The 16245-nt window shown below is 37.5% G+C and overlaps 1 protein-coding gene across 1 annotated transcript in view; it reads left to right on the forward strand.

The window, feature by feature from the left end:
- EHHADH (enoyl-CoA hydratase and 3-hydroxyacyl CoA dehydrogenase) overlaps window positions 1–16245 on the forward strand; it is a 46926-nt gene that overhangs the window by 20236 nt on the left and 10445 nt on the right. The window contains exon 5 of the mRNA XM_049628444.1: window positions 5212–5316. Within this exon, the coding sequence (XP_049484401.1) occupies window positions 5212–5316 (105 nt within the window). The remainder of the gene's footprint in view (window positions 1–5211; window positions 5317–16245) is intronic.

Consider the following 16245-nt stretch of genomic DNA (forward strand, 5'->3'; position numbering starts at 1 on the left):
CTATATTTGAGCAAGAGGTTGAGGGTGAATTTTAGTAGCCGGGGCTCCCAGGCAGTGATAATATACATCAGCAAGTATCATTCTGTGACTAAAACAAACAAAAAAAACTTAACACTAAACCCAAAACCTATAAAGATATTCTGTGACTTTAAAAGAGTGAAACAAGCACTGGGTGTTGTATGGAAACCAATTTGACAATAAATTTCATATATTGAAAAAAAAAGTGAAACATTCATGTGAAACGGATTAAAGAAAATGACAATTTTAGAAAATATTCTAAATTAGAAAAGAACATCTATTATTTGTTAAATAAGAACACACTTTCTGGAAGCAAAACATTTGCCTAAATAACTTCTTTTAGAAGCAATAAAAAGAAGATATGATCAGACAACTCAGTCAGCAACATGGAGGATAAACAGAGGCACATTTATGGAATTCGGTGAAGTCAGAAGAATTTAACAAAAAGATACATAAAATGTAAAGGAAAGCAGCAGATATGGAAGGTATATAATCAGAGTCTCTGCTATGAATAATAAGAGCTCTCAAAGCATGAAGCAAAGATGTGAGAAGCAGTAACCAAAAGAAAAAATAGAAGAAACTCTTCAGATATGAAATGGAATCAGAGACCATGTTTCAACAGGCTCACCATTTTCCTGGAAAAACTGATGCGGAGATATCAATTCCCTGATGTATTTTGGTAAAGATTTTGAACTTCCAGGAAATGGATCCTGCAAGCTTCCAAAGGATAAAACAAAGCAAAAGATTACTTTCAAAATAACTAAAATCACTCAGCCACAAATAAATGCTAAATGTATGGAACATTCATATACGATCCTAGTACCCACGCTCCAACGCAGCAATAACATATATCAGATTAGATAATACACGACCCTAGTACATGAATGTGTCATACATTTGTCATATATTATCATCATTTTATTTTTTTTTTTCAACGTTTTTTTTTTTATTTTTTTTTTTTATTTTTGGGACAGAGAGAGACAGAGCATGAACGGGGGAGGGGCAGAGAGAGAGGGAGACACAGAATCGGAAGCAGGCTCCAGGCTCCGAGCCATCAGCCCAGAGCCTGACGCGGGGCTCGAACTCACAGACCGCGAGATCGTGACCTGGCTGAAGTCGGACGCTTAACCGACTGCGCCACCCAGGCGCCCCTATTATCATCATTTTAAAGACTGTGAATTCTATTCTAGGATTCTATACAGTCTTTAAAATGATAATCTAAATCAGAAGTTCTTATAGTGTGGTCCAGGGACTCCTGGGTATGCCTAAGATCCTTCGGGGCGGTTCATAAAGTCAGAGCTACTTTCATAACAATAGGACATTATTTGCCTTTCCACTCATTCTCTCACACATGTATACTGGAATTTTCCAGAGGTTGTTGTATGCCACATGATGTCAGAACAGATAGAATGAAGAAGCAGATAATGAGAATCCATCTGTCTTCTACTAAGCCAGATTTGAAAGAAATTTGTAAAAATGTAAACTAATGACACTCTCTGACTAAGCTTTTAAAATTTTGAAAATAGTTATTTTGCATAAAAATTTATTCATGTTAACATCAATGTTAACATTTATCGTTGTTATTTTAAAGTAATACAATAAACATTTTAAAGTTCTCAGTTTTAACTTAAAAAAATTTTTTTTCGTGTTTATTTTTGAGAGAGTGAAAGACAGAGCATGAATAGGGGAGGGGCAGAGAGGGAGATACAGAATCCGAATCCAGGCTCCAGGCTCCAAGCTGTCAGCACAGAGCCCGTCACGGGGCTCGAACTCACAAATCGTGAGATCATGACCTGAGCCGAAGTTGGACGCTTAACCAACAGAGCCGCCCAGGCACCCCAGTTTTCCTTTCTAATACAGTAAATACCGATAGAAATAATCTACATAGGGGCACCTGGGTGACTTTATGTTTAAATAAACATTTTTAAAAATTAAAAAAAAAAAGAAATAATCCACATAAAAGCTTTTTAGAGTCCTCCATTATTTTTTATTTATTTATTTATAGGGTTTTTTTTTTTTAATGTTTATTTATTCTTGAGAGAGAGAGAGACAGAGCATGAGCGGGGGAGGGGCAGAGAGAGGGGAGACACAGAATCTGAAGCAGGCTCCAGGCTCTGAGCTATCAGCACAGAGCCTGACGTGGTGCTCAAACTCACAAGCCGTGAGATCATGACCTGAGCCGAAGTCGGACACTCAACCAACTGAGCCACTCAGGTGCCCCTGGAGTCCTCCATTATTTTTAAGAGTGCAAAGGGATCCTAAGATTAAAAAGTTTGAGAATTGCTAATTGAGATCTCTTTTCTTAGACACAGAAACCACAATACAAAACTGTGTATATGTGGTCCAAATTAGAAAATAACATGAGTCTATATGTGTAAAAAAGACTTATTTTTTCTTTCAAATCATGGGGGGGGGGGTGTTCTAAATCTTATGAAAGGGTAGTTAGAAAAACTAAATATACTAAACTTCTTGTCTTTAATAAATTAAAGTAGAAATTGTTTTAATTTACAATGTTATGATAAGTACACTTTTAAGAAATGTACAGTATGTTAAGTATCTAAATGTAAAATTCCTAAGATGATGCTTATCCAACAGACTACAGAAATTCAAAGCACAGAAGACAGTTCATTCTGCAAAAGATGAAATAGAAAGGAAGCAAAGCAGAAGAAAATATAGGGGAAATTATAATAGTGTGAAATGAGTCTGTAAAGCCTAAGGTTTACAAAAATTGAAGCATGTGGGGGAATATTGAGGAATTTTGTGTCTCTGTTTTTATCATTAAGTCTGGAAGGCAAGTGTATCTTGGGGGAAATCAGGAAGAAATCTGGCTGCTTTGACAAAAAGAAATGAAGTGAACTAGGATTGCCTTTTCCAAAGCACTGCTGCTTATAGAAATATCACTATTTTTAACTTGATGAAGAGAAGAAGTAAAAACTAAGAATATGATGGATTTTGATTTACATAGAAAAGGTCACAGTGAGTTAGAAGAAAACTAACAGAATCATACACCTATCTTTTTACGTTGTCTGTACAATTTTAGGGGGACTTTAAAATGACATCTGGAAAGGATTCTATGTAGGCAAAAATGTTCTAAAGGTTGGAAAAGAAGCCGTGAAAAACATTGGAAAAAATTGAGATTACCCACTTTGAAGAAGAGAAGTCTGAACTTTGGTTACCCTGGGTCTCCTTATAGTAGCTCTAGTCAGGGGTCTTATTAAAGTCCATTGGACAGTGGTTGTTGTCTACACTGAAGTAGAAAGAGAAAAAGCAAGCTTAAATCTGAGCCTGAAGATTTGGGTTGTATATACAGAGCTGCGTCTTTAGGCCCTTGAGACAATAAAAGTACCTAGAATCTCACTGACTAAGAACAGTAGTGATACACCTGCACTTTTGTGAAATCCAGGCCAGAAGAGACCATCACAGCTGAAGGAATTTTCAGTGCATCTTTTGGGTAGCTCACATTTCCTACTAGTTTCCCCAAACACCCTTTTAGTACTCAGGTTTCCATTTTCCATTTTGTCTGCAGGCTGCAGGCTGGGCACTCACCCCTCACCCAAGTGATCTTCTACACAGGAGATGTGACCCCTGCAGCCACTCATCCACTCTTCACCGCCTTCCTCACCCCAGGAGGAAATCTGGGAGCCTGTTTTCAAAGGCACTTCCAGAAAACTAACCAAATAATGTTTTTGCAGAGTGACTCCTGCCAAAAATCATTGAACTGTCTCTCTAATCAAGAAAACCTATTTCTAACTCTCTGAAGCGCTACTAAGAACCAGGAATGGAGGGTTTGTCTCAAAGATGGCATCCACTAACACTGTAAGAGCAGCAAGGACTGTGGAATTATCGCCACCAAGACTGATCTGATGATCACTTTCACAAGGCAAGATGTTACTGGCAAGAAAGCAAGCAAGCCAGGTGTTATTGTTTCCTTTCTTCTTGACCCTGTGATAAGGGATGCTTATATCCCTTAACCCTCTACTTCAGAATATTCAGATTAATTTACATATTTACACCTGGTGAAGAACTCAGGAGTGATGCTCATCAAACTTTTTTTTTTAATTTTTTTTAATGTTTATCTCTTTTTGAGAGACAGAGACAGAGACAGAGCATGAGTGGGGAAGGGGCAGAGAGAGAGGGAGACAGAATCTGAAACAGGCTCCAGGCTCTGAGTTGTCAGCACAAAGCCCAACATGGGGCTCAAACCCACGAACTGGGGGATCATGACCTGAGCTGAAGTCAGACATTCAACTGACTGAGCCACCTAGGCGCCCCTCATCAAATTTCTTAACACCCTAAAGCTGCCATTCTATACTTGGAGGCTGCCAGTGCCACCACCCGACGCTAGATGTCGCTAGTTGCCGCTTAGTGTCATTACCCCAGGCTAAAAACCCTCTATGGAGCACTCCTCTCACCAAACTTGGGGTCATGGGCCACACCCTAACTGCGTGGACCTGAAGGAACAATTGTCTGATCACTTCTGCTTCCCTTTTAGCTTCTGCAATAAAAGGCAGGGTCCAAAGCTCACACAATAGCAATTCCACAAACTTAGGGTGGGGTTGAGATGCTGGGTTGGCAAAAAATGACAGAAGTCCACCCATTTGTCCTGTGTAATTTTGATAACTTACATAATGTCAACTTAATCATTAATTTCCCCCTGTTTCCCAGCTCTATTTCTGTTTTAGGACTGTGTTTATTTGTTTTTTTTTTTGTTTTTTGTTTTTTGCAATCAGTGTTGGTATGTATGTTGGTGTAAGATAGATACTGCTACTGCTCTACTGTTACTACCTCTATTATTATTAGCAAAAAACCAATCATCACTTTTATAGAGACTTATAGTTAACAAAGTGCTTCTATAGAGATTTACAGAATATAAAGAAAATGTATTATTCTCAGTTGATACTCAGAATTACCAAGGTAAGCATAATTTTTCCCATTTACCTAGGAGGAAGGTGTGGTCTCTCTACAATTCTTCATCGTCACACAAAGAGTAGAAGGTAGAGCTGAAGCTTGAATTAAGTTTTCTGGTTACCTCTGCAGTGACCTGTCTACTACTTTCTACCGTGCTACTTACTTATTTCATTTAGGAATAGATGTTTGTATCCAGGAAAGATAACCTTCCTTACCAGAGAAAGTAACGCTTTTGCTTTAATCTCACACAGTTCTCTGGGTTTGTTTTATTTTGTTTTGTTCTAGGAAGACACATTTTGGCAGACGAAGCACTCAAGCTGGGCATTCTAGATGAAATTGTGAACTCAGACCCGGTTGAAGAAGCAATCAAATTCGCCGAGAGAATTTCTGGTAAGAAGATAATAATGAAAATAGCGCAAGTTTGGGAGCAAGCTAAACTTTCGTTTTAATAAGGAATTCCTTAAATATCTTATGGTAGATCCATGCGATAGAATATGATACAACTTTAAAATGAATGACAAACTACGTATTGATTTGGTATGAATGCTATGATTTAACCTACTCTTAAGTGAAAAGCATCACTGTGAACAGTGATTCACCATTTGTGCAAAAAGGAAAGGGGGATGGGACTGAATGTCTATATGGAGAGAATGTGTATTGTAACTGTTCTTCTACATATAAGATATTTATGTAAAGATTCACAAGAAATGGTTCATGGTTGCCTCAGAATGGGGCTGGTCAGCCAGGGAAGCCATTGGAAGAAGACTTTTCATTGTTTACCGTTTAGTACCTTTTGATTTTGTTTTGAAATAATGAATTTTCTGTAAGAAATAATTAAAATGAAAACAAGCAAACATTTCAGCAACTAGAAACAAGCCTCTCTAATTTACCGCAATAAAACCATAGTTTTGTCTCAGTGAGCTTGTATTTTCTTTCTGTCACTGGTTTCTCATTTTGTGGGTTCATGGCATCCCTTTAAAAGTTCTCTGGAGTGGCACTATTCCTTTTCAATTTATGGAGAGCAGCAGCAAGATGGAGAGGGTTAAAGAGTGCCAGAAAAAATAATTGGGAGCAGTGTTGGGTCACAGATAGAGCAGCATGTTCATCTTTCTGCTTGGTGGTAGGCAATGGCTCAGTGTCACTCAAAGGCATTCCTTTGAAAAAGCCATTCTTTTGTTGACCCCAGCAGGGACCAAACGCTTCCCTGAAATAATCTTTCTTTTTGTGGCTCTAGCCAGTTGCTGTTTCAATGCAATAGGAAAAGCTTGAACTGGAGAGTCCAGGACCGTGGAGAGAAAATCCTGGTGACTCATAAAGAGAATCAGCAAGTCTTTGCCCAAAAGGGAATGAGTTTCCTGGTGTCTTTCTCTGCCTTCCAGTCTTCACCAACTTTTCATCACTGATTTCATTGTGCCTCCTGGCAGAGCTTATAGTTTCGTTAGAAGTCACCCGGCTGACAACAAAGGCTATTTGCATTTGGAAATCCATTCGTGATTTTTTGGCTTGAGGCTTATGATAGACCCATGTCTAACAGTTACACCTGTGGCTTTAGGTTGTAAAGAACTAGGTTTCCACAGGAAGTTCTTGTCCTTAACTGAATTCCCTAGATTGAGATTTGAGAGTTAAGTAACTAAAAGAGATAGATGAGGATCATGGTCTTTTTACAGTAAACTGTAAAATGCTCTGTTTTAATTTTTGTAATTTATTTAACTTTTAAAATAAATTTTAAATTAGAAAACTAAGCATTAAATTACTGTTTATAAAATGTATAAAATGGTCTTTTCAATCTCAGTAACATTGCACAGTTTTTCCACTTGGTGGCGTCCAAATATTGAGAAGGAACCGTGCTTTATTTTATTTTATTTTTCTTTATTCTTTCTTTTTTTAGGAATCATCTGCTTTAAAATTTAGCAATTCACCTGTTAACAGTAGGGAAATGGTTTGGGGCTTTGGGAAATTATGTATAACTATTTTAAATTATAATTATGAAAACTATACCGAAATATGTAACATTGTGGATAAAAATGTCCAAAATATAAATTTACATATATTCTATAATTATAGCTACATAGAGTATGAATATAGCCCCAAAAGTAAAGGAAATATGCAAAAATTACAATAATTTAATTTCTCTCAAAATATTTCATAAGTAATCTTTGCTTCTGTGTTTATTTTTTCCAGCTTCATTGAGGTATACTTTACACACATTAAAATCTACCCATTTCAAGTATAGAGTTTGAAGAATTTTTATAATTGTTTGTAGCTGTGTAACTACTATCACAATCAGTATATAGTTCTATTACCCTAAAAAAAAAAAAGTATTTTTATGCCTCTTTTCAGTAGATTCTCTTCCCTGCCCCTTGGCCACAGATAATCAATGACCTACTTTCTGTTACTATAGTTTTTGTTTTTTAGAATTTCATATAAAGTTGGAATCACAATATAGCATGTAGTCTGTCATGTCTGACCCCTTTCACGTAACATAATGTCTTTGGTATTCATCCAGGTTGTTTCATGTAATAATATTTCATTTTTTTTAATTACCTAATAGCATTCATTCCACAGTATGGATGTCCCGCACATTGCTTATCCCATTTATTAGTTGATGGACATTTAGGTTGTTTTCACTTTGGACCTACACAAGTCTTTGTAGACATATTTACCTTTCTCTTGGGTAAATACCTAAGAATAATGCTACTGAGTTGTATAGTAAGTATATATTTGGTTCTTAAGTGCTTTTTAAACTTGATGGGTAATGAAAAATTCACTAGTGAACTGGAAGATACTAATTTTTGCCAAGCAAATTGGAAAAGAAAAATAATATGGTGAGATTGAGCTTAGACAAGCTCTTATTGTACTGCTTGTAATACATCTCCCCTAAAGGCAATTTGGCAGTTAGGTACTGAGACTTGCTCACATCTTTTGACTTAGTATTTCTATTCTTAGGAAGTTATCATAAAGAAATAATCACAGAAGTATACGAAGATTTGTGTACAGTGATACCCACTGAAGTTTATCATCGTAAAATACTGGAAACAACACAAAAACCTAATTTAATTTTAGGGGATTAGTTACATAAAAGATGATAGATCTCAATGAAGCAAACTAATCAGCCATTAAAACTTCCATTTTTTAAGGAATTTGAAGACCTTGGGAAAATGCTTACGTGTAATGCTAAATAGAAAACAGCCAGGTAGGAAATTGCACAAATGTGTGTGTTTATGTCTTCATGTGCGTATTTGCATGAGGAAATAAACCAAGAAATTTTTATCACTGGTTGTGATAGGTAATGAATTTTTATCACTGGGTAGTAGGTAACGAAGACTTCTGATTTTTTTTTTAAAGGCTTATCTTTTCCTAATATCTGAGTCATTAAATTTACCCAGAGGAAAAATGGATGCCTGGCCAGTGTGGAGGAGATGCAGGAAGAGGTGCATTTCTCTGTAGAGAAATGAGCTCAGGACAGGAAGTCAGGAGACCTGGATGATATAGTCTCAATCTTCTATCGATCTTAGTAAATTAGCTTTTTGGGCTTTATCAATAAAAGGAAAAGATTCAATAAAATTAGCTGGTTTCAGATCCTGTTCTGAGACCTCCCAGGCTCCAATGGTTGAGCTCCAGTTTTTGGTTCTTGCTACAACCTGGGCAGCTCCACTGTGTGTCTTTTGGGGATTAAGGCTTAGAATCCCATGGAAAACTCTGGGAATTTTACTATTTGTTGCTGTTGTTTTTAGAATGAGTTCCACTGTTTGGAAGCCTATGATTCCTTGCTGCTGCTGTAATAGGTAAATGCCAGAGATACAAGGTAGAGAAATAGTGCAAATCAACAAAGGACTACTTGAAAGAATTGTATGTACATTTGCCATTCATTATCTTACAAAATGCATAGCTTAGAGAGGCTTATTTATTTTGCCTTTCACTTTCATTTAAGGTCTTGTGTTTTTCCTTTCTTTTTGTTCCAGGCTTTCCCCTCCTCCTCCTCCTCCTCCTCCTCTTCTTTTTCTTCTTTTGGGTCTTTGTTTGCTTTTAAATATAGCTATTAGTATGTTGTTATTTGCCAGAGCAAAAATGGTGGATTGACTTGAAAGAGAGGCTCCACAAAAATCTTTTATAAACATATATTTATATTTTATAATAGGTATTTGTGAGTATGAGAAAAACCACTGAAGTGTAAACTTTAAAATGGTGACTTTTATGGTATGTGATTTATACCTCAATTTTTGAAATACATGTAAAATGATTGAGTTCTCCTTTCCCATTTGTAAAACTATTTCACTAATACAGCTTATTCCCATTCCATCCTGGCAACTCACACCCCACGCTCCCACCCTCACCCCACCCCCACTTCCCCTGGTGAAACGTTGATTTAAAAATAATAACATGGAAACCATTAAGGAATTTCTTTAGTTTCAATTTCCAATGGTCAACGTTACAATCAGCAGTTTGGAACCAGTTATGGGTGGGAGGGGAATATAGGAGGTTAGCATATATCTAAAAATATGATTTGGGAAGTAGCTGCAAATTTCTCTGCAAACTTAACATGCATCCTGGAGAGTTGACTGTGAAAGTTAATTAGCTTCAGGCATCTTAATGCTCTTGTTATATGAAGCTTCTCAGACTACTGCAGTGCAGTGCAATGGATTTAGCAGAGCAATTCCAAATTACTTGGCCAAACCAGATTGCTTTGCTAAACTGGGGAAGAGAGGGTCCTGTAAAATGCTATTTATTTGCACTTGCATTTGGCCAACAGCCTGCTTATTTCCAGACTAAGAATTCCCTGTTCCCATGTGCATGCTTCTGGTGTGAAGCTGAAAGTGTGTGCTGTTATTCAAAGATGAGCACAGGGGACATCCAGCTGGGGGCCTCAACCCAGGAACCTAATGCTGTTTTTGTCCCTGTAATGAATCCTGGTTCTGTTACTGTTACTGCACCGTGTTAGCCATTTTTAGCGATTCTAATTCTGCCTAAAGACTTTGGTCTGTTTATTCATTTCAATTTTGTGACTTTAAACAAATCTTACCTGGTTTCATCGCCTTTTTCTCCATTTTATCTTCTGCTTTTTGTAATTTTTTTGCTCTCTGTGAACATTTATATACACATGTCTCACAAGAGCAGAGTGACCCTGCCTCACATAGACGGCTGAAGCACATGTCTAAATGGAGCTTCCTTTTTCTGTGATACCCAAGTTCTGAGAGTGACCTCCTGTAAGACTGGAAAAGTGCAGTGGTTCTGTCTGTCCTTTGCAGAGCTTCTGTGACAAACACAGCTTACTGTTTGTCAGAATTGGAGGAGTCAGTCCTTTATGTCTTAGGTAACCATTTCTGTAAATTGCATGTTGTGTCTCCCTTTAAACTAGGTGGAGAATATCTTTCTGTCAGTTTCCCGGAAAGAAAAGAGGGAAAATAATCACTTCTTTATTTTTCCTTTAGGAGGGTGATTTGCTTTTTTTTTTTTTTTTTTTTTAATCACAACTTGAATATTCTTCTGCCTTAGAATACCTCAAAGAATTAAGGGAAAAAATGTGAAGGGGTCAAGGAAATAATTCAATTATAAGCATATTTGAATCACTAATTAGTTCCTCCCCTCCCATTTTCCTGGGCAGCAAATGCTGGTGCTGTCCTGCCCATACTTGCCTCTCTTACTATGTAGGCACAGCTGAGTGAGTTTAAAACTACCAGGATTTTCAAACAACCAGGTGTACAGAAACACACACTGAAAACACCACACCTGTAGACCCAAAGGGGAAATTCTGAAGATATTTTGTTCTAATAGAACAAATTTGTAAGATAATAGCTTCCTTTATAGTTACGGCAAGAAAGAGAGAGGAAATTGAGCAGGGAAAAAGCATCTATATTTGTGCCCTGATCCAAAACTCTCCAGTGGATGTGCTCAGCTTGGCCCTAGACTGGTCTGGACAAGTGCCATGGTAGTTCCCAGAATGCCCATCTGCAGTCTGAGAGATTCTGAGTATCCCCAGGATAACAGCATTATGCTGATCAGCAATAATTACTGCAGTAATTACTGCACACCACTAAGCAGGCTTCTCTTTTTTCTTCTCTCTCCCTCTTTTTTCTTTCTTTCCTTTTCAGTTTCTGGCCCGGGGCAAAGTTTGCCAGGAGCTGCAGCCATCCTGGATACGCAGTGGCTGACCTAATGCTCTACTCCTGGACTTTCCAGAGGCTACACCTCAAAATCAAGTGTTGAATTTTTAAAAATATTCATGTGTAGGCCCCACCCTTAAATATTCTTTTTTTTTTTTTCAAAAAATTTTTAATGTTTATTTATTTTTTGAGAGAGAGATAGAATGTGAGCAGGGGAGGGACAGAGAGAGAGGGAGACACAGAATCCGAAGCAGGCTCCAAGTTCTGAGCTGTCGGTACAGAGCCTGACGTGGGGCTCGAACTCATGAACTGTGAGACCGTGCGTGACCTGAGCTGAAGTCGGATGCTTAACTGACTGGGCCACCCAGGCACCCCCCCCACCCTTAAATATTCTTAACTGAGCCTGCAGTGGGGCATGGGCATCTGAACTTCTTAAATTTCTTGGATAACTCTGATGAGTACTATGGTGTTGGAGTCAGTCCTAATGAGACGGGAACACTGGTAGGGTCACAAGGACAGAGATCCAGCGCTCAGACTATGTAGGTGCAGCTAAGTGAATTTAAAATTACCAAGACTTTAAAACTACCAAGTGTATAGGAAACACACTCTGAAAATATCGTACCTGTCCCTGGCACAGACTGCCCCAGCTGCCTGTTTGTGCTATAACACTGACAGCTCAGCCCCCTTTCCTCCTACACTTGTCCTCCACATACTTGGCCCTTCTCCCTCCTCTCCCCACTGACCATTCCTGTCTTCCTTTTGGGCCATCGGGAATTAAATCAACTGTAGGCCCTGGAAAGGTCTCCATCCTTCTCTGCTAAGCTTGCCTTCCTATAAGTTGAGGATCAGGCTAATACATTGCATAATTGAGCAAATAATTGGAAACCTGTTGGGTAGAGTTCATGTCCTTCCAACAATAGCAGGGCAAACAGGGACCATATGCTATCCACTGTCTTCCCCTCCTTTCTTGAATCCTGTTATTAGCATCATATGGGAAAGCATTAATTTAAAAATCCATTATTTTCAATTCTACTTAGTAATCATGCATTAAAGAAGTATTGTTGCCTCCTAGGTTAAAAAAATTTTTTTGAGATTATACAATGCCTCACAGATAAATTTACATGTGTACATGGTTAAATCCAAACCTTACTCACTCTCCCCTGCACACATAATAACACACCAATGCCAGACAGGTTCACGTTCATATACCTTTTTATGGTGAAACTGCTTTATAAGGCCTGGTAGGTTTTCTGTCTAATTAACTGAAGTGTACCTTCTTGATATAATGGTGTATCCTTGAAGAGATGGTAGCACTTTTTAAAAAAAACAGTCTCTGGTATAGTGGTTTAGACAACAGTTTTCGTAATATGTTACACGTTTATTCTTTTTATTTCAAGATCTGATAATGTGTTTCTTATAATGCAGTTGACAAGAGAGTTTATTATATTGCAGGTGACAAGAGAATTTGGTTATTTCTGTGACATACATCTTAAAATTATGACTGATAACATTATAACAGGACATAACAGGTTTTTAGGAATTTTATGTAAGTATATTCTAATATATAACATATAATGTAATGTTTTCATACACATTGATTCTTTTATGCAAACTTTAGAATCATTCTGTTGAGTTTTTTTAATTTTTTTTTTTTTTTTTAGCATTTATTCATTTTAGAGAGGCAGAGAGAGACAGAGTGTGAGTGGGGGAGGGGCAAGGAAAGGGGGAGACACGGAATCCAAAGCAGGCTCCAGGCACTGAGCTGTGAGAACAGAGCCTGACTTGGGGCTCGAACTCACAGAGAGATCATGACCTGAGTTGAAGTCAGATGCTTAACCAACTGAGCCACCCAGGCGCCCGAAATTTTTTTTATTTTTATTAATATTATTATTTCAAGTAGGCGCCATGACCCCCGTGGGGCTCAGACTTATGATCCTGAGAGCAAGAGTTACATGCTCTACTGGCTAGCTAGCCAGGTGCCCCCGTTGAGTTATTATTTTTTTTAATACAGAACCACAAGGGTTCTAATGAGAAATTCATATATAATATATATGGAAAATATTTATATTTTCATGCTATTAAATGTTTATATCCAGAAACATGAGTCTGTCTTTATTAAGGTCTTATTATATGTTCTTCAATAAAATGGTATAGTTACATTCTTAAAGGTCTTGTATATTTCTTGATAAATTCATTTCTAGGCATTTTTAAAAACAGCTTTAGTGATGCATAATTCACTTTATAGAGTTGCACAACCATCGCCATGTATCAGTTTTAGGACTTGTCATTACCCCCAAAATTTCCCTCAAGTCTTTTTGCAGCTTACCCCCCTCCTACCCCTGGCCTTAGGCAACCACTGATCTTTCTGTCTCTATAGATTTGCCTTTTTGGACATTTACTGTGAATGGCATCATATGATATGTAATTTTTTGTATCTGGCTTCCTTCAGTTTGCATAATGTTTTGAGGCTCATTTGAATTGTAGCATGTATCAGTAGTTTGCTGATAGTATTTTGATTGCTGAATAGTATTCGAATGTATAGCTATACCACATCATTTTTTTTATCCATTCATCAGTTGATGAGCTATTATGAATAATACTATTATGGACATTTATATACAAGTTTTATGTGGAAATATGTTTTCATTTTTCTTAGGTAGATTCCTAGGAGTGAAGTTGCTCAGTTGAACAATAAGCTTATATTTTTAAAAAATTACGAGACTTTTTAAAGTAGGTATACTGTTTTAGATTTCACAAGTAATGTCTGAGGATTTCAGTTACTCCACGTCATCACCGACATTTGGTAGTGATGTCTTTTTGATAGTAGTCATTCTAGTGGGTCTATATTAGTTCTCTCTAGCTACATAACACATTACCCCCAAATGTAACTGCTTAAAATCAAACATTTATTATTTGGCAGTTTCTGTGGGTCAGGAATGTAAATGTGGTTAGCTTGGTCCTCTGGTTTAGGGTTTCACAAAAGATTGCATTCAAGGTACTGCCTCTGGCTCTTTTCACCTCAAGGCTTGAATGGGGGAGAATCTGCTTCCAAATTCATTCAAGTAGTTGTTAGTAAGATTCAGTCCCATAGGGTGTGTTGGCCCTGTTCCTCCTTGGCTGTTGGCTGAAGGTCTCCTTCAGTTCTTTGCCACATGAGCTTCCCCAAAGGGCAGTTCACATATGGCAGCTGGCTTCCATTAGAATGAACAGGTGAGAGAGCAAGAGAGGGTGAATGAGACTGAAGCCAGTCTTTTTGTAACTTAATCTCAAAAATGACATTACTTAGAGACTACCTACCACATTCACTATGGTTTGTTTGTTTGTTATCACTGTGGTTTGAATTTGCATTTCCTTAATGACTGATGATATTGAATACCTCTTCAATATGTATTAGCCATTCATATATCCTCTTTGGTGAAATATCCCTCAAAATTTTGCCCATTTAGAAAATTGAGTTGTTTGCCTTCTTACTATTGAGAGACAAGAATTCTTTAAATACTCTGGATACAAATACTTCATTAGATATTTGATTTGTAAATCATACTAGTCTTCTGTTGATAACAATTACTGCAAGTTTCGCAGTTTAAACAACACCAATTTTTATTATCTTACAGATCTATAGGTCAGAAGTGTGGTGGGAGGTTTTCACTGGCCTAAAATCCAGTGTCTGCAGCTGTACTCCTTTCTGGAAGCTTTAGGGGAAAATCTGTTTCCTGCTCAGTCAGGTTGTTGGCACAATTCAGTGTCTTGTGTTATAGGACCAGTATCTCCAAGTTCTTGCTGGTTGTAAGTTGAAATGAATGGCTTAGAGGCCACTGAGTTCCCTGATTCTTGGCCTCTTACCTCCACCTTCAAAGCCACTTCATCACCAACAGGTCAAATCTTCCCCATGCTGTGTCTCTCTTACCTTTCCTCCTCACCAGTGTCTCTCTCAACATAGCTGGGAAAGGGTCTCCTCTTTTAAGGACTCATGTGATTAAGTTGGGAACATCTAGACAATAAAGGATAATCTCCACATCTCAAGTTCTTTAACATTCATCATATCTGTAGAGTCCCTTTGCCATGTAAGGTTACATACTCATAGGTTCTAGGGATTAGGAAGTAGACATGGGGAGGGGGGCATTACTCTGCCTGCCATACAAATATTTTCTCCCAGTCTATGGCTTATCATTTCTTTTTCTTTTTCTTTTTTAATGTTTATTTATTTTTGAGACAGAGAGAGACAGAGCATAAGCGGAGGAGGGGTAGAGAAAGAGGGAGACCCAGAATCCGAAGCAGGCTCCAGGCTCTGAGCTGTCGGCACAGAGCCCGACGCAGGACTCGAACTCACAAGCTGTGAGATCATGACCCGAGCCCAAGTCTGGATGCTCAACCGACCGAGCCACCCAAGCACCCAAGCATTTCTTTTTCTTTATGGTGTTCTTTGAAGTGCAATGTCTTTAATTTTGATGAAGTTCAGTTTATTGATTTTTTTCTTTCATGGATTATGCTAAGAATACTTTGCCTAACCCAAGGTCCTGAAGCTTTTCTGTTTTCTTCTAGGAATTTTTATAGTTTTAGCTCTTCAATGTAGATTTATGATCCACTGTGAGTTAATTTTTATATATGGTTCTAGGTAAGGATCCATTTATTTTTTATTTTTTTAATTTTTTTGCATGTAGCTATCCAGTTATTTCAGCACCATTTATCGAAAAAACTCTCCTTACTTCACTTGAATTGTTTTGGCACCTGTGTTGAAAATCAGTTGGCTCTCATTGTCAGGATTAAATTTTGAACACTCAGTTCTCTTCCACTGATTTGTATGTCTCTCCTTGCACCAATACAGCACTGCCTGCTTTTCTAGGTGTTTTTAAATTTTTGTTACTGTTAGGAACAGAGTTAAGATTATTTTGGATTTAAAATATTCTTAACTCAGAAATATTTTCCTGAAACCTACGGAGAGTTTAATATTTCATCTACTATAACACTGTCTTGGTTTTGGAACAGAAGGAAAATGAAATTTTTATGCCGAAATTAGGTAACTTGAAAATTACTTTGAATCTGTTGAATTCTATCTTGCAGGACTAAGGTGCAAAGATAACAGATATTTTGATATTAGTGTTACGTTAAGTATTTTGATGAATAGCATTTAATTTTGTATTTTGAATTCGAATATAGGTTATATTATTATTATTATTGTTATTATTTGCTCATATTCCCTTGGTACAAGTAACATTTC

The sequence above is a fragment of the Panthera uncia genome, chromosome C2 (assembly GCF_023721935.1).
Source record: "Panthera uncia isolate 11264 chromosome C2, Puncia_PCG_1.0, whole genome shotgun sequence".
Classification (NCBI taxonomy): domain Eukaryota; kingdom Metazoa; phylum Chordata; class Mammalia; order Carnivora; family Felidae; genus Panthera; species Panthera uncia.